The 18,913-nt window shown below is 44.8% G+C and overlaps 1 protein-coding gene across 2 annotated transcripts in view; it reads left to right on the top strand.

Moving 5' to 3' along the window:
- LOC137438538 (nucleotide-binding oligomerization domain-containing protein 2) overlaps nt 1-15,004 on the top strand; it is a 90,621-nt gene extending 75,617 nt beyond the window's left edge. For both annotated transcript variants that reach the window (XM_068133668.2, XM_068133666.2), the window contains exons 10-13: nt 11,806-11,889; nt 12,001-12,084; nt 12,415-12,515; nt 14,782-15,004. In XM_068133668.2, coding sequence (XP_067989769.2) covers nt 11,806-11,889; nt 12,001-12,084; nt 12,415-12,505 — 259 coding nt within the window. In that variant the 3' untranslated portion in view covers nt 12,506-12,515; nt 14,782-15,004. The remainder of the gene's footprint in view (nt 1-11,805; nt 11,890-12,000; nt 12,085-12,414; nt 12,516-14,781) is intronic.
- Nucleotides 15,005-18,913: the final 3,909 nt, after the last annotated feature.

Raw genomic sequence — 18,913 nt, forward strand, 5'->3', positions numbered from 1 at the left:
ATGTATTGGTTTGGTGGATGTGTTGGTTTGGCAATTGTGTTGGTTTGGTGGATGTATTGGTTTGGTGGGTGTATTGGTTTGGCAGTTGGGTTGGTTTGGTGGATGTGTTGGTTTGGTGGTTGTATTGGTTTGGCAGTTGTGTTGGTTTGGTGGATGTGTTGGTTTGGTGGATGTGTTGGTTTGGTGGATGTATTGGTTTGGTGGATGTGTTGGTTTGGTGGATGTATTGGTTTGGCAATTGTGTTGGTTTGGTGGATGTATTGGTTTGGCAATTGTGTTGGTTTGGTGGATGTATTGGTTTGGTGGATGTGTTGGTTTGGTGGATGTATTGGTTTGGCAATTGTGTTGGTTTGGTGGATGTATTGGTTTGGCAATTGTGTTGGTTTGGTGGGTGTATTGGTTTGGCAATTGTGTTGGTTTGGTGGATGTATTGGTTTGGCAATTGTGTTGGTTTGGTGGGTGTATTGGTTTGGCAGTTGGGTTGGTTTGGTGGATGTGTTGGTTTGGTGGATGTATTGGTTTGGCAATTGTGTTGGTTTGGTGGATGTATTGGTTTGGTGGGTGTATTGGTTTGGCAGTTGGGTTGGTTTGGTGGATGTGTTGGTTTGGTGGATGTATTGGTTTGGCAGTTGTGTTGGTTTGGTGGATGTGTTGGTTTGGTGGATGTGTTGGTTTGGTGGTTGTATTGGTTTGGTGGATGTGTTGGTTTGGTGGATGTGTTGGTTTGGCAGTTGTGTTGGTTTGGTGGATGTGTTGGTTTGGTGGATGTGTTGGTTTGGTGGATGTGTTGGTTTGGTGGATGTATTGGTTTGGCAGTTGTGTTGGTTTGGTGGATGTGTTGGTTTGGTGGATGTGTTGGTTTGGTGGATGTGTTGGTTTGGTGGATGTGTTGGTTTGGTGGATGTATTGGTTTGGCAATTGTGTTGGTTTGGTGGATGTATTGGTTTGGCAATTGTGTTGGTTTGGTGGATGTGTTGGTTTGGTGGATGTATTGGTTTGGCAGTTGTGTTGGTTTGGTGGATGTGTTGGTTTGGTGGATGTGTTGGTTTGGTGGATGTATTGGTTTGGTGGATGTGTTGGTTTGGTGGATGTGTTGGTTTGGCAGTTGTGTTGGTTTGGTGGATGTGTTGGTTTGGTGGATGTATTGGTTTGGTGGATGTGTTGGTTTGGTGGATGTATTGGTTTGGCAGTTGTGTTGGTTTGGTGGATGTGTTGGTTTGGTGGATGTGTTGGTTTGGTGGATGTGTTGGTTTGGTGGATGTGTTGGTTTGGTGGATGTATTGGTTTGGCAATTGTGTTGGTTTGGTGGATGTATTGGTTTGGCAATTGTGTTGGTTTGGTGGGTGTATTGGTTTGGTGGATGTGTTGGTTTGGTGGATGTATTGGTTTGGCAATTGTGTTGGTTTGGTGGATGTATTGGTTTGGCAATTGTGTTGGTTTGGTGGATGTATTGGTTTGGTGGGTGTATTGGTTTGGCAGTTGGGTTGGTTTGGTGGATGTGTTGGTTTGGTGGATGTATTGGTTTGGCAATTGTGTTGGTTTGGTGGGTGTATTGGTTTGGCAGTTGGGTTGGTTTGGTGGATGTGTTGGTTTGGTGGATGTATTGGTTTGGCAGTTGTGTTGGTTTGGTGGATGTGTTGGTTTGGTGGATGTGTTGGTTTGGTGGTTGTATTGGTTTGGTGGATGTGTTGGTTTGGTGGATGTATTGGTTTGGCAATTGTGTTGGTTTGGTGGGTGTATTGGTTTGGTGGATGTGTTGGTTTGGTGGATGTATTGGTTTGGCAATTGTGTTGGTTTGGTGGATGTATTGGTTTGGCAATTGTGTTGGTTTGGTGGATGTATTGGTTTGGTGGTTGTGTTGGTTTGGTGGATGTATTGGTTTGGCAATTGTGTTGGTTTGGTGGATGTATTGGTTTGGTAATTGTGTTGGTTTGGTGGGTGTATTGGTTTGGCAATTGTGTTGGTTTGGTGGATGTATTGGTTTGGCAATTGTGTTGGTTTGGTGGATGTATTGGTTTGGCAATTGTGTTGGTTTGGTGGGTGTATTGGTTTGGCAGTTGGGTTGGTTTGGTGGATGTGTTGGTTTGGTGGATGTATTGGTTTGGCAATTGTGTTGGTTTGGTGGGTGTATTGGTTTGGCAATTGTGTTGGTTTGGTGGATGTATTGGTTTGGCAATTGTGTTGGTTTGGTGGATGTATTGGTTTGGCAATTGTGTTGGTTTGGTGGGTGTATTGGTTTGGCAGTTGGGTTGGTTTGGTGGATGTGTTGGTTTGGTGGATGTATTGGTTTGGCAATTGTGTTGGTTTGGTGGATGTATTGGTTTGGTGGGTGTATTGGTTTGGCAGTTGGGTTGGTTTGGTGGATGTGTTGGTTTGGTGGGTGTATTGGTTTGGCAGTTGTGTTGGTTTGGTGGATGTGTTGGTTTGGTGGATGTGTTGGTTTGGTGGATGTATTGGTTTGGTGGATGTGTTGGTTTGGTGGATGTATTGGTTTCGTGGATGTGTTGGTTTGGCGGATGTGTTGGTTTGGTGGATGTATTGGTTTGGCAGTTGTGTTGGTTTGGCGGATGTATTGGTTTGGTGGATGTGTTGGTTTGGTGGATGTGTTGGTTTGGTGGATGTATTGGTTTGGTGGATGTATTGGTTTGGTGGATGTGTTGGTTTGGTGGATGTGTTGGTTTGGTGGATGTATTGGTTTGGCAGTTGTGTTGGTTTGGTGGATGTATTGGTTTGGTGGATGTGTTGGTTTGGTGGATGTGTTGGTTTGGTGGATGTATTGGTTTGGTGGATGTGTTGGTTTGGTGGATGTATTGGTTTCGTGGATGTGTTGGTTTGGCGGATGTGTTGGTTTGGTGGATGTATTGGTTTGGCAGTTGTGTTGGTTTGGTGGATGTATTGGTTTGGTGGATGTATTGGTTTGGTGGATGTGTTGGTTTGGCAGTTGTGTTGGTTTGGCGGATGTGTTGGTTTGGCGGATGTGTTGGTTTGGCACATGTGTTGGTTTGGTGGATGTATTGGTTTGGTGGATGTGTTGGTTTGGCAGTTGTGTTGGTTTGGCACATGTGTTGATTTGGCACATGTGTTGGTTTGGCAGTTGTGTTGGTTTGGCACATGTGTTGGTTTGGCACATGTGTTGGTTTGGCAGATGTATTGGTTTGGCAGTTGTGTTGGTTTGGCAGATGTATTGGTTTGGTGGATGTGTTGGTTTGGCACATGTGTTGGTTTGGCACATGTGTTGGTTTGGCAGTTGTGTTTGTTTGGTGGATGTATTGGTTTGGCACATGTGTTGGTTTGGCACATGTGTTGGTTTGGCACATGTTTGGTTTGGCACATGTGTTGGTTTGGCAGTTGTGTTGGTTTGGCAGATGTATTGGTTTGGTGGATGTGTTGGTTTAGCAGTTGTGTTGGTTTGGTGGATGTATTGGTTTGGCACATGTGTTGGTTTGGCACATGTGTTGGTTTGGCAGTTGTGTTGGTTTGGCAGATGTATTGGTTTGGTGGATGTGTTGGTTTGGCAGTTGTGTTGGTTTGGTGGATGTGTTGGTTTGGCACATGTGTTGGTTTGGCAGTTGTGTTGGTTTGGCAGATGTATTGGTTTGGCAGTTGTGTTGGTTTGGCAGATGTATTGGTTTGGTGGACGTATTGGTTTGGTGCATGTGTTGGTTTGGCGGATGTGTTGCTTTGTCGCAAGTGTTGGTTTGGCAGTTGTGTTGGTTTGGTGCATGTGTTGTTTTGCGTTTGTGTTGGTTTGGCGCATGTATTGGTTTGGCCGATGAGTTGGAGGGAGATTGATCGAGTGGTGAGGGAGATTGATCGAGTGGTGAGGGAGATTGATCGAGTGGTGAGGGAGATGGAGCGAGTGGTGAGGGATATGGACCGAGTTGTGAGGGATATGGACCGAGTGGTGAGGGAGATGGATCGAGTCGTGAGGGAGATGGATCGAGTGGTGAGGGAGATGGATCGAGTCGTGAGGGAGATGGACCGAGTCGTGAGGGATATGGACCGAGTGGTGAGGGATATGGACCGAGTTGTGAGGGATATGGACCGAGTTGTGAGGGATATGGACCGAGTGGTGAGGGATATGGACCGAGTGGTGAGGGATATGGACCGAGTTGTGAGGGATATGGACCGAGTGGTGAGGGAGATGGACCGAGTCGTGAGGGAGATGGATCGAGTGGTGAGGGAGATGGATCGAGTTGTGAAGGATATGGACCGAGTGGTGAGGGATATGGACCGAGTTCTGAGGGATATGGACCGAGTGGTGAGGGAGATGGACCGAGTTGTGAGGGATATGGACCGAGTGGTGAGGGAGATGGATCGAGTCGTGAGGGAGATGGATCGAGTCGTGAGGGAGATGGATCGAGTCGTGAGGGAGATGGATCGAGTCGTGAGGGAGATGGATCGAGAGGTGAGGGAGATTGATCGAGTGGTGAGAGAGATGGATCGAGTGGTGAGGGAGATTGATCGAGTCGTGAGGGAGATGGATCGAGTCATGAGGGAGATGGATTGAGAGGTGAGGGAGATTGATCGAGTGGTGAGAGAGATTGATCGAGTGGTGAGAGAGATGGATCGAGTCGTGAGGGAGATGGATCGAGTCATGAGGGAGATGGATCGACTGGTGAGAGAGATGGATCGACTGGTGAGAGAAATGGATCGAGTGGTGAGGGAGATTGATCGAGTGGTGAGGGAGATGGAGTGAGTGGTGAGGAAGATGGAGTGTGTGGTGAGGGAGATGGATCGAGTCATGAGGGAGATGGAGTGAGTGGTGAGGAAGATGGAGTGAGTGGTGAGGGAGATGGATCGAGTCGTGAGGGAGATGGATCGACTGGTGAGGGAGATGGATCGACTGGTGAGGGAGATGGATTGAGTGGTGAGGAGGTAGATTGATCGAGTGGTGAAGGAGATGGAGCGAGTGGTGAGGGAGATGGAGCGAGTGGTGAGGGAGATGGAGCGAGTGATGAGGGTGATTTATGGTTGCTTGGAGACCGTGCCAGTTGGCCTGAGTGAAATGCCAGACTCGTCGACGTTGAGGAGGTTCTCTGAGAATGGTCAGAGAGATGTCTACTTCAACAAGCACATGGTCAGAAGAACCGATTGGAGCAGAAGAAGAGCAGCAGACATTTGCAGGGAAGTTAGTCATAACCAGGTCTCGAAGAGAAGATGCTCCATTGACTGAGATCCGGGTTGGGAAATTGACAGATTGTGTCAGTCCCAGTGAGTCGCAGAAGTCCTTTGCTGAGGAGCCATGGCTGGTGATAGAGGTACCCACACCCAGCCAACTGGTATGATGACTGTTGAAATCACCACATATGAGGAAGAGAGAGTTGGGATGAGTAGATAGAAGTTGGTCCATGTTATCAGACAGCGAGATGTAAATGGAGTCATCACTGTTTGGTGGACGGTACAACACTCATATGAACAAAAGGTGGGAGCGGAGAGGAAGCCGTAGCCAGAGTACTCCTGGGGGTGAGGTGGAGAGAGTGCAGTGCAGGGAGAGTGAAGAAGAGAGTTTTTGATAAAGATAGCAACCCCGCCTCCAGGACGAGGCTCAGGTCTATCATACCGGAGGAGGGAGTAGCCCGGGAGAGATACCAAGGAATCAGAGACATCTTGAAGGAGGAAAGTTTCTGTTAAGCAGATCACGTCTGGTTTGACAGAAGCAACCTGTATGGAGAGATCAGTTAAGTTTGAACGAAGGCCCCGGATGTTTGAAGTCCATACCGTTAATGAAGAGGAAGGGGGAGCATCGGATACAGGACAGGGGAGGGGAGGGGTCGGGTAAGCTGAGGAAGAGGAGGAGGAGGTAGGGAGAGCTGTTGATAGTGTCTCAGAGATTTCAGAAGAGCTTGAAGAAAGGGAAGGATGAGGAGGACAAATGGTTTGATGGTGATTTGGTGAGGAATGAGTCGTGAGTGGTGAGGGATATGGACCGAGTTGTGAGGGATATGGACCGAGTGGTGAGGGAGATGGATCGAGTCGTGAGGGAGATGGATCGAGTGGTGGGGGAGATGGATCGAGTCGTGAGGGAGATGGATCGAGTGGTGAGGGAGATGGATCGAGTCGTGAGGGAGATGGATCGAGTGGTGAGGGAGATGGATCGAGTCGTGAGGGAGATGGACCGAGTCGTCTCTCTCACCACTCGATTGAAAAAAACAATTGAGATCTCGCGAGATCTCGGAGACGGTGGGAGGGATTTTCGAAGCTCCACACGGTCTCCACGTTTTTCGAAGTTAAGTCTGTTCACAATTGTATTTTGTCGAAACTGTATTTATCTTTCGGTGTGTGAAGTTATTGTGTGCAACTTTGGTTGTTTCTCGGTGTTTATCTTTCATAAATTGATCGTCTGTTTGCCGTGTCGTGTCTTGAGGCCTTGTACAGTGTGCACTGTACAACCTTGAGGCTTTGTTTTTCTCTCAGCGGTCCGTCGTTTGTGATCCAATAACTTTCGTTCTCTGTATTCCCAGGCTTTTCACCCATAGCCTACTTCCTTGTGTAAATCTCAACTCAAAAAAACAAAAAAAACAAAAACATTTCCTTCTCTGTTCTCATTCGTTTATTCATTCTTATTCGTTCGTTCGTTCTTCGACCACGTGTTTCTCCCCCATTTCCCCAGATAGTTTTCACTCATTAACCTTCAATGTTTACACTTTCCCCTCAAGTTATGTATTCCGTCATATTTTATAACACCTTTTTCTTCTTCTTCTTTAAAAGGCTGCTTTCGACTTGCTCACCAAATCAATTCATCCCAAAAAAAATATCCATCTCCTATAGTGCCTTTTTTCTACATTCCCTAAACTCTCCTGCACTCCATCCTCCATCCAGCGTCCTTAAACGTATTTTTAACTCGAAGGTCACAAGAAACTCATTTTGCAATAAATGTTCGTTTCCCATAAATCGTACACTTTCAAAAATCCAATCTCACCCCTCCCCTCCAAATCTTCCCCATAACCCCTCCCCTCCAAATCTTCCCCATCACCCCTCCCCTCTAAATCTTCCCCATCACCCATCCCTTTCAAATCTCCCCCCTTGCCCCCTCCCTCCTAAACTACCCCCTCACCCCTCCCCGCCAAGACGCCCCCTCGCCCCTCCCCTCCTAGACTCCTGCCTCACCCCTCCCCTCCAAATCTCCCCCATATCCCATCCCTTTCAAATCCCTCCCCTTGTCCCTTCCCTCCCAAACTCCCCCCTCACCCCTCCCCTTCAAATCTCCCCACCCTCATTGCTTCTCAATTTCCCCCCTCTCACTCCCCCTCCTCAAAGCGTCCTCCCCGCTTCTTCCCCCTTCAAACTCTCACCTCCATCTCCCCCAACCTTCTGCCTCGCTCTTCCCCCTCCTCAAATAACACCTCATTGTGGCTCACCCAATCACCATCAAACCTTTTGTCCGCCCCATCCTTCCCTTTCTCCAAGCTATTCTGAAATCTCTGACACACCTTCAACAGCTCTCCCTATCTCTTCCACCTCTTCCACATCTTACCCTACCCCTCCTCCCCCCTGTTCTGTATCTGATGCTCCCCCTTCCTCTTCATTAACGGTATGGACCTCAAACATCCGGGGCCTTCGTTCAAACTTAACTGATCTCTCCATACAGGTTGCTTCTGTCAAACCAGACGTGATCTGCTTAACAGAAACTTTCCTCCTTTATGATGTCTCTGATTCCATAGTATCTCTCCCGGGCTACTCCCTCCTCCGGTATGATAGACCTGAGCCTCGTCCTGGAGGCGGGGTTGCTATCTTTATCAAAAACTCTCTTCCTCACTCGCCCTGCACTGCACTCTCTCCACCTCACCCCCAGGAATACCTCTGGCTACGGCTTCCCCTTCGCTCCCACCTCTTGTTCATATGTGTGTTGTACCGTCCACCAAACAGTGATGACTCCATCTACATCTCGCTGTCTGATGATATGGACCAACTTCTATCTACTCATCCCAACTCTCTCTTCCTCATATGTGGTGATTTCAATTGTCACCATGCCAGTTGGCTGGGTGTGGGTACCTCTCTCACCAGCCATGGCTCTTCAGCAAAGGACTTCTGCGACTCACTGGGACTGACACAATCTGTCAATTTCCCGACCCGGATCTCAGTCAGCGGAACATCTTCTCTTCTGGACTTGGTTATGACTAACTTCCCTGAAAATGTCTGCTGCTCTTCTTCTGCTCCGATCGGATCATCTGATCATGTCCTTGTTAAAGTGGACATCTCTCTGACCATCCTCAGGGAGCCTGCTCAGCGTCGACGAGTCTGGCATTTCACTCAGGCCAACTGGCACGGTCTTCAAGCAGCCATCAATCATCTGGACTGGTCTCCCATCTCTACCACCTCTGACATCAACTCATCCTGGGAATTCTTCCAAAGTAAATTGCTCTCTCTCATGCACAGATTTATCCCATCTCGTCTTCAGTTGTCATACCCTTCCTCCCGTCCATGGTACACGGAATCTTGTGGTGAGGCTGTTGCCCAGAAACAACTTGCCTTCGTCTCCTGGAAAGCAAATCCAACGGAAGGAAATCTCATTTCCTTTCACAAAGCCCGAAACAAGTGTGTGTCCACCCTCAGGAGAGCCAGGAAACAATATCTCTCCGTTCTCAAGACCGAACTCTCTTATCTGTCTCCCTCTTCCAAATCCTGGTGGCGTCTGGTCAAATCCGTTTCTGGTGTTTGTTCCCCCTCCATCCCCTCCCTTACCTCAAACGGCTACACAGCTGACTCCGCACGTGAAAAAGCTGAATGCCTCAACTCTGTGTTTGCCTCTAAATCTTGTGTCCCAAACCCATCCCTCTCTGTACCCACCATACCCAGTCGTACCCTGCTGCTCCTGGACTCCGTGTCCTTTCCTCCTGACAAGGTGGAAAAGTTTCTGTCAACCCTCGACTCTGATTCTGCAACTGGACCCGACGGCATCAGCCCACGGGTCCTAAAATCCTGCTCTGCTGCTCTATCTCACCCTCTCTCTGTTCTCTTCACCCTCTCTTTTGCTCAAGGTCAACTGCCATCTGCTTGGAAATCAGCCAACATCACCGCTTTGCACAAAAAAGGTGCAAAAACAGATCCCAGCAACTACAGACCAATCAGCCTTCTCCCAATTATCAGCAAAGTCATGGAATCCATCATTGCTTCGGATATGAAATCTTTCCTCTTCTCCAATGGCTTGATCTCTGATCATCAATTTGGTTTCAGACCAGGTCACTCTACTCTGGACATGCTGCTTCTGCTGTCTCAACAATGGATGGAGGTCCTCAATGCCAAACAGGAAATTAGAGCTGTCTCCCTCGACATATCACGTGCCTTCGACACGGTCTGGCACCCCGCTCTGCTCACCAAACTCTCCTCCTTTGGTATCCATGGAAATCTCCACGCATGGCTGGCGGACTTCCTCTCTAGTCGTCGTCAACGTGTGGCCCTGAATGGGTTTCTCTCATCTCCTCTTCCTGTTCAGGCTGGAGTTCCCCAAGGCAGTGTTCTGGGCCCCGTGCTTTTTCTGGTCTTCATCAATGATCTCTCTGACTCTCTCGAAAATCCTCTCTATCTCTTTGCTGATGACTCCACTCTCTGCCGCTCCATTCCTCTTCCCTCAGATCGGCAGTCTGCTGCCTCCTCACTCTCTGAAGACCTGGACAAAATCACAGACTGGTCAAACAAGTGGAACATGTCTTTCAATCCTGACAAATCTCACACTCTTACTATGTCTCTCCGAAAAGATCGACTGGACAACCCTCCCATCTACTTTCTCAACAATCCTCTCCAAGAAGTTCTGTCGCTCAAGATTTTGGGTCTCACTATCTGCCATGATCTTTCTTGGGAAAACCACATTTCCAAGCTGGCCTCCAAAGCCAGTCGCCGACTGGGCATCCTCCGTCGTGCGAAGTCCTTCCTCGGCACACCTGAGCTCCTCACCACATACAAGGCTTTCATCCGCAGCTCAATGGAATACTGTTCTCCCCTATGGGCCGGTGCTCCTGCCTCACACCTAGCTCGGCTTCACGCTGTTGAAACCAAAGCTTTCAGAATTATTGGAATCTCCCGCGATGAAGCTATCTCTGAGGGCCTTTCACTCACTCACCGCAGGCAGGTAGGTGGTCTTTCTGTCTTCTACCGACTCCTCTCCGGCCTTGCACCCCCAGCTCTGTCTGTGCTCTGTCCCCCAAATATTCCTACAGGTCGCACAAGATCTGCCAGCAACCCTCTGATGGTTAAACTGCCGAAATCTCGGCTCTCTGCTCACCTTCACTCTTTCATTCCTCTTTTCTCCCGCCTCTGGAACAAACTCCCTCACTCCCTTCAATCCCACTCCTCCCTCCAGGTCTTTAAAACAGCTGTTCACCACCATCTCTTATCTTCCCCCATCCAAAACCTTGATCTTTTCTACCCCCGCTAATTCACCCCAGATCCACCTTGTTTGAAATTCCAACTTCTTTCCTGGAAGTCCTGGCAGTGTCCATATGTTTTATACCTCTCCCACCACCCCCTTCCCATGCCCCCCCCCCAAAGCCCTCGCCCTCTCTCAGATCTCTCGATGTCTCCATGTCTCTCGGTCCCTGCTCTCAAATGTTGTGTTTGTGTCCTTCCCCCTCTCTCCCCATCTTGTCTACCGCTCCCGATGTTATATGTTTTATGTGTCGGTTTGTCTTTCTGTGTGATTAATGTTCGCTCTTTCACGAGCCTCGATCTTGTATACAACAAAAAAAAAAAAAAAAAAAACTGAGGTTTTGTTTGAGGAGGGGCAGATCGAGGAGGAAGGTTGGAGGAGATGGAGGTAAGAGTTGGAAGGGAGAGGAAGCAGGGAGGATGCTTTGAGGAGGAGGAGGAGTGAGAGGGGACAAAAAAAAAAAAAGAAAAAAAAAAGTGAGTGGGTTCATCCTGAGTGGATTCCTAGGAGTGAGAGGGGAGAATTGTAGAAAAATGGAGGGTGGGGAGATTTTAAGGGGAGGGGGGGAGGGGGAGTTTTGAATTGCCTCCAATTGTGAGGGGGGAATTTAGGAGGCAAAGGGGTGAGGGGGGAGTTTTTGAGGGGAGGAGTGAGGGGGAGTTTAGGAGGGGAGGGGTGAGGGGGGAGGCTAGGAGGGGAGGGGTGAGGGGGGAGGCTAGGTGGGGAGGGGTAAGGGGGGAGATTTGTAAGGGATGGGTGAGGGGGAGTTTAGGAGGGATGGATGAGTTTGGATTTTAGAAAGTGTTGGATGATTAATGGGAAACGAACATTTATTGCAAAATGAGTTTCTTGTGATTTTCAAGTCAGAGATCCGTTTGAAAACGTTGGAGGAGGGGTGGAGTGCAGGTGAGTTTTGGGAATTTAGGAAAGAGGAACTGTAAGAGATTGAATTTTTATTTGAAATGAAGAGATTTGGTGAGCAAATCGAAAGCAACCTTTTAAAGAAGAAGAAGAAGAAGAAGAATGTGTTATCATATAGAACAGAATAAAACACTTCAGGGAAAAGTTTAAACATTTTAAAACAAAGCCGTGAAAACTATCTGGGGAAATTCCCTAAATGAGGGCAAGAAGGATTCCTATGGGGGATTAAGGATTCCAGCACAGGTTCAGATGAAAATCTTCGATTTTGCAAGTAATAACTGTCTGGGAAATTCCTATATGTTCATGGATGATCTCCCCGGGGTGCATTCCCACAACCACAACAATATCCCACAACCACAACACTCTACTTTTATACACTTTTGATTTTTAAAATAACTTCAATTTATCAATCCAATCGTTTAAATCGGCTCTGATGTGGAGCACTGGAGCAGTCTGAACAGGTATCGGATGGGACTTAAAGACGACACAATACCAACTGTCATGTTGTTGTCATCCAGCATGTCGTACAACAAGGTGACCGACGTGGGAATGGAAAGATTTGCACAAACCCTGCGCAAGAACCAGAACCTTCGAGAGCTGCAGTGAGATGCACACACCTACACACCAGGTGTTTCGCCACCCATTTGAAATGAGCTTGCGTGTCTTTGCGTTCTTTTACCTGTGAAACCTGAAGCACTTGTTTCATTCTTAAGCCTAAGGAACAACAACTTGAGTCATCGCAGCTTGCAGCACATTCTGGATTCCCTGAAGGAGAATTCGGGCATCAAGAAGATATGGTACGAGAAATGCAGCCCTTTGGTTACATCACCTGACGTACATATTTACCTGTAATCGGTGTCCACAACCATCCTTTACCTTTTTGTGGAGTATCCGCCGAGGCCCTCACTTTCTTTTTATCTCCCCCCCTCTTTATTTTGTAAGCTTGAAAGTTAATGGACGCTGTAAGGCCCCAGTTGCTGGTTTACAACTCTGCAAATACCATTTCGGAATTGGGAGTTAAGCCTGTGATTAAAAGATGGAGTTTTCAATGGATGCATGGAATCTCCATTGAACATTTCCATTGCAGTTTAGCTTCAAACTGACGGATCCTGGTTTTTCTCCTGCAGGATCAATGTGAACGATCTTACGCATCTACATATGGAGGAGATGTGTGCAGACGAAGAGCGCATCAAATGCACTTTGGCTGCTTACTCGTGAAGCTACAAATGTAAGTTGGACAGGAATGGCCTTCGATGATTGATGAGGTGGAACTTGATCGGCAAACAGTGTCCAAGTCCTGTGTCCTTAATTTTCCAAATCCCAGTTGATCAAAATCCTCTAAATGTTTAACAAAACCAGAAAAGCAGGTAAACATAATTACAAGAAAGACATGTCTATTTATTACATCCGCTACCAAAGGTGGACAGGGTTTTGTTTTCACCCATGTCTGTCTCACAGACAGACAGACAATCTGTCTGTCTGTGAGCAGGATATTTCAAAATAAGTTATGGATGTATTTGTCCGAAATTTGGTGGAGAGGTTGGGTGTGTGACGAGGACAAATTGATTCGATTTTGGTGAAGATGTGAATCCGGATCTGGATTTAGAATTATTTATTATTTATTTTATTTATTTATTTTATTTATTTATTTATTTTATTTTATTTATAATTATTTATTTTTTTAACGTGATTCTTCACCATTGAATGATCGGGCAGAAATGACATATATCATGGAATATATCATGGAATATATCATGGAATATATCATGGAATATATCATGGAAAATATCATGGAATATATCATGGGATATATCATGGAATATATCATGGAATTTATCATGGAATATATCATGGAATATATCATGGAATATATCATGGAATATATCATGGAATTTATCATGGAATATATCATGGAATATATAATGGAATATATCATGGAATATATCATGGAATTTATCATGGAATATATCATGGAATATATCATGGAATATATCATGGAATATATCATGGAATTTATCATGGAATATATCATGGAATATATCATGGAATATATCATGGAATATATCATGGAATTTATCATGGAATATATCATGGAATTTATCATGGAATTTATCATGGAATATATCATGGAATATATCATGGAATATATCATGGAATATATCATGGAATATATCATGGAATTTATCATGGAATTTATCATGGAATATATCATGGAATATATCATGGAATATATCATGGAATATATCATGGAATTTATCATGGAATATATCATGGAATATATCATGGAATATATCATGGAATTTATCATGGAATATATCATGGAATATATCATGGAATATATCATGGAATATTATATCATGGAATATATCATGGAATATATCATGGAATATATCATGGAATATATCACAGAATATATCATGGAATATATCATGGAATATATCATGGAATTTATCATGGAATATATCATGGAATATATCATGGAATATATCATGGAATTTATCATGGAATATATCATGGAATATATCATGGAATATTATATCATGGAATATATCACGGAATATATCACGGAATATATCACGGAATATATCACGGAATTTATCACGGAATATATCATGGAATATATCATGGAATATATCATGGAATATATCATGGAATTTATCATGGAATGTATCATGGAATATATCATGGAATATATCATGGAATATATAATGGAATATATCATGCAATATATCATGGAATTTATCATGGAATATATCATGGAATATATCATGGAATATATCATGGAATATATCATGGAATATATCATGGAATTTATCATGGAATATATCATGGAATATATCATGGAATATATCATGGAATATATCATGGAATTTATCATGGAATATATCATGGAATTTATCATGGAATTTATCATGGAATATATCATGGAATATATCATGGAATATATCATGGAATATATCATGGAATTTATCATGGAATATATCATGGAATATATCATGGAATATATCATGGAATATATCATGGAATATATCATGGAATTTATCATGGAATATATCATGGAATATATCATGGAATATATCATGGAATTTATCATGGAATTTATCATGGAATATATCATGGAATATATCATGGAATATATCATGGAATATTTCATGGAATATATCATGGAATTTCAGAAAGTTGTGGATGAGTTAATGACAAGACCCAGCCGATTCGATTTGTCCCTCCATCAGTTGCTCATCATTATACATTCACCACGGTTATATGTGATTTGTCTCTCCATCAGTTGCTCACCATTATACATTCACCATGGTTATATGTGCTTTGTTCCTCCATCAGTTACTCACCATTATACATTCACCATGGTTGTATGTGCTTGGACCTCCATCACTTACTCACCGTTATACATTCACCACGGTTATATGTGCTTTGTCACTTCCCCATAACTTGCTCACATGAAATCATTCACCTCCAGGCCTGGTGTGTGTGTTTAGGTATCATTTGGGAGAGATTTCCACTACCCCGGAACCTTCTGAGATGACAGTAAATTCAAAGTTGAACAGACACTGCCCATTCTCTGTTTCCGTCTGTGATTCCTGTCTCCCTCATCCTATTTCACTTATTTCCTCTTTTTACTTTGTAAAAAACCACAGACTGTCTGTACAGCTGTGCGAATGCCATTTGCCCCTCCCTGTATAAAGTCTGTATAAACTTCAACTTCAACTGTTTCCTTCAACTTCAACTATGTGACCCCTACTTTAAACATCCTGTCGTACCAACCCATCTGTTTCCCCAGTTTAGATTTTATTTTTGTCATTTCTGTCGCACTAATTACACGAACTGTGAACAATCTTTTTCTTTTTTGGGGGTTGATAGACCAACTGTGAACAAGAGACCATCTTTTGGAAAGGTTGCCCCCCTTGTAAATTGTGCAACGCCAGGAAGCCTGAGGGCTTGCCTTGCACAATTTGTATGTGTGCACCAACTGGGTTGGGTTGAGACAGTTGGAAACAACAATTGGGTTGAAAACAACAATTGGGTTGAGACAATTGGAAACAACAATTGGGTTGTGACAATTGGAAACAACAATTGGGTTGAGACAATTGGAAACAACAATTGGGTTGAGACAATTGGAAACAACAATTGGGTTGAGACAATTGGAAACAACAATTGGGTTGAAAACAACAATTGGGTTGAGACAATTGGAAACAACAATTGGGTTGTGACAATTGGAAACAACAATTGGGTTGAGACAATTGGAAACAACAATTGGGTTGAGACAATTGGAAACAACAATTGGGTTGAGACAATTGGAAACAACAATTGGGTTGAGCTGAGCCACAGATAATTTAATTTGTGGCGGACCTCCTTGGTGGCCTGCACCCTTCGGACTGAGTGGCTGGGGCCCTGGAGGTGGTTGGGGTTCACAAAGGACACTGGAATATTTAATGTCCATCAACTAATGCTAGGAGCCTGAAGAAGGAACCACTTGGGCAGGTGGGCAGGAAGCCTCTTGTCGAGGTTCAGGTCCACCCAGCAAGTGGCGACCCGCCATGCTGGCCTGGTGTTTTGGTCTTGTCCTCTTGTGGCAGCACCACAAGTCCATGGGGTTATAAAATTGTGTTTTACTGTTTACATTAGGATATGGCTAAAAAAAAACTCTCAATTAATGAACCCTGTTTGGTCTTGTATTTGAAGCCATTACTTTTATTCATGATTAGTTTTAAGGTTGGATCAGAAAATGTTAATGGTGGTGGAAGTTTGCTCCGACTCATTGAAGGAAATGGTCTTGAGATGGCCTTGTCACAAGAGACCCATGCTGTCAGATCTGTTCAGGCCGAGTGGCGAGTAATCATGGATAAGGAGTGTTTCTTCAGTAACCGCTCCTGATGTAAGGCAGGTATTATGTTTATTTTAGGGAAACTTTTTCAGCCATCTTCCCTTCATTTCACGAACATTATTGATGGTCATTTTGCCATCTGGGACTTTTTATATCAGTGAGGTCAAGTTTACAATTCTCAATATGTACGCTGCAAGGAAAAGTGACGGACGGATTTCTTTTTTCTGTTGAGGCAACCGAGCTGTTCCGTGAATGCTTCATTGACCGAAATGGGGCAAGCCCCACTATGTGCTGCGAAGCTCTTTGAAGCTGGATGATGCGCAACGTCGTGCTGTACCTATCATCGAGGCCCATCCACAGGAATTTAACATCAGCCCTTTACCACACGGGAGAACCGAAGCAAGTCTGGGTCTGATGTACAGACGACACAGAGGAAGCTCCAGCACTTTTGAAGTCCATGCCACCTCCATCATGAACTCCAATACGGTCTAGCAGAGCAAGTGCCTCCTTTGGGATTTATGCTGCGGAAGGTCTTACTGACAAGACTGAGAGTGGTCACTGGTCACTTGCTCAGTTTGATCGTTTGGGTATGCCCGCAATAATACCCGTGTGGAACAGCCCACCAGATGCCACTGTCGGGGACCCAACATAGAGGCGGCACCAGGGTTTCTGCTCCACAGCACACGACTATCTTAAAGCCAAATCCACAAACTCTAGTCTTATACATTGTTATACTTAATAATTATATATTGTTATAAGTTTGTCGTTCTTTTTTTTTTCATTTGCAATTTTTATATTTTGTTTTCATGGTATAAGTGAGCACTGATTTCTGTTTGTGAGTGCTTATTCATAAATAATAGCTCACAACATATAATCTCCATGACGTTTGGCAATTACAGCACCCTGGTGAACGGTCTTACACATGGTGTCGTCTTTCCGTCAATCACATGTCACTTGCGAGGTTTGATCATATCTACGTAAACTGTTATTTATTACATGGAGTTTGTAAAACCGATATCGTGCCTTCTGGTTTCTCTGATCACCCCAAGCTCGTGCGGTTGTTCGATTTTCTAAAGCACGTCGAGGAAGTTCTTATTGGAAGTTTAATAAAAGTTTACAACAAGACTTTCATTTCATTTAAGCTTTTGAATCTTTCTGGGCAGATTTGTGGGAACAGAAGTCGAGCTATTGCGTAAACCCACCGGTGCGGTGCGATGTAGGAAAAACCCAAAATCAAAGTTCTGTCAACCATATCGGAGATGTTCGAAAATGCATTTTTTTTTTTTTGTATACAGAATCGAGGCTCGTGAAAGAGTTAACATTTATCACACAAAAAAATCAAACAGACACACAAAGTATATAATAAGGGGAGCGGTAGACAAGATGGCGAGAGAAGGGGAAGCACAAACACAACATTTGAGAGCAGGGACATCGGGAGATGTGTGGGAGGGAGAGGGCTTGGGGGGAGGAGGCGTGGGAATGGGGAAGGGGAGGGAGTAGTATAAAACACAAGGACACCAAGGACTTCCAGGAAGGAAGATGGTATTTCAAAAAAGTGAATCTGGGGTGAAATTAGCAGGGGTAGAAAAGATCAAGGATTTGGATGGGGGAAGATAAGAGATGGTGGTGAACAGCTGTTTTAAAGACCTGGAGGGAGGAGTGTGATTGAAGGGAGTGGGGGAGTTTGTTCCAGAGGCGGGAGAAAAGAGGAGTGAAGGTGAGCAGAGAGTCTTGATTTTGACAGTTTAACCAGAAGAGGGTTGCAGGCAGATCTTGTGCGACCTGTAGGAATATTTGGGGACAGAGCACAGAGAGAGCTGGGGGAGCAAGGCCGGAGAGGAGTCGGGAGAAGACAAAGACCACCAACCTGCCTGCGGTGAGTGAGTGAAAGGCCCTCGGAGTTAGCTTCATCGCAAGAGATTCCAATGATTCTGAAAGCTTTGGTTTCAACAGCGTGAAGACGAGCTAGGTGTGAGGCAGGAGCACCAGCCCAGAGGGGGAACAGTATTCCATTGAGCAGTGGATGAAAGCCTTGTATGTGGTGAGGAGCTCAGGGCCCGTATTCATAAACGTTCTTATGTTAAGTACACTTAAACTCCAAGTGTGACACTTACCTAGGACTAAGACTTATGTCGGTATTCATAAATGACCTTAAGTGTTACACCTCACTCAGTGTGACACCTAAATATAGGTGTAACACCTAACCGTTTTGACTGGCCGTTGCTAGGGTTAATGATCATATTTCTTGCACGATTGTGTCAGTTTCTGTGGTTTAGCTGAGTGCCATGACATAATGACGGGACTACATAACTGGGTTCAACACCAAATGCTATTATTTAATGCTGTTGTAAGTCGCTAGGAAGACCTTAGGCATTCTTTCCACCCTTCATCATGGCAGGGAACACCACGTCTTCGAAGCGAAAGAAAAATTTCATTGATGCTGAAAAATTTCGGCTGTGCGAAGAGTATGAAAAGCATATTGGTGTCATCGTATCGAAGTTTTCTGCCGCCGTTTCGGTTGAAAAGCATGACGCATGGTTAAGATAACCGAGGCCATGAATAGAAGAAATCCTAACGTGGTAAGGAGTGACAAGGACTACCAGAAAAAATGGCAGAACATGTGCTCAGTTATGAAGGATGAATACCGCGCGTACAGAAAAGAACTTGCTGAAACAGGTGAGAATGGTTTCAATCTTCTGTTATGCCATTTTTATTCAGTTGGTTTCTGTATTGTAGTTGATTTTACATTAAGTAGGCCAAGAACACCGGGAAAATTTGCAATTTCA

Source organism: Myxine glutinosa, chromosome 13 (genome assembly GCF_964187855.1).
Source record: "Myxine glutinosa chromosome 13, kmMyxGlut1.1, whole genome shotgun sequence".
Lineage (NCBI taxonomy): Eukaryota > Metazoa > Chordata > Myxini > Myxiniformes > Myxinidae > Myxine > Myxine glutinosa.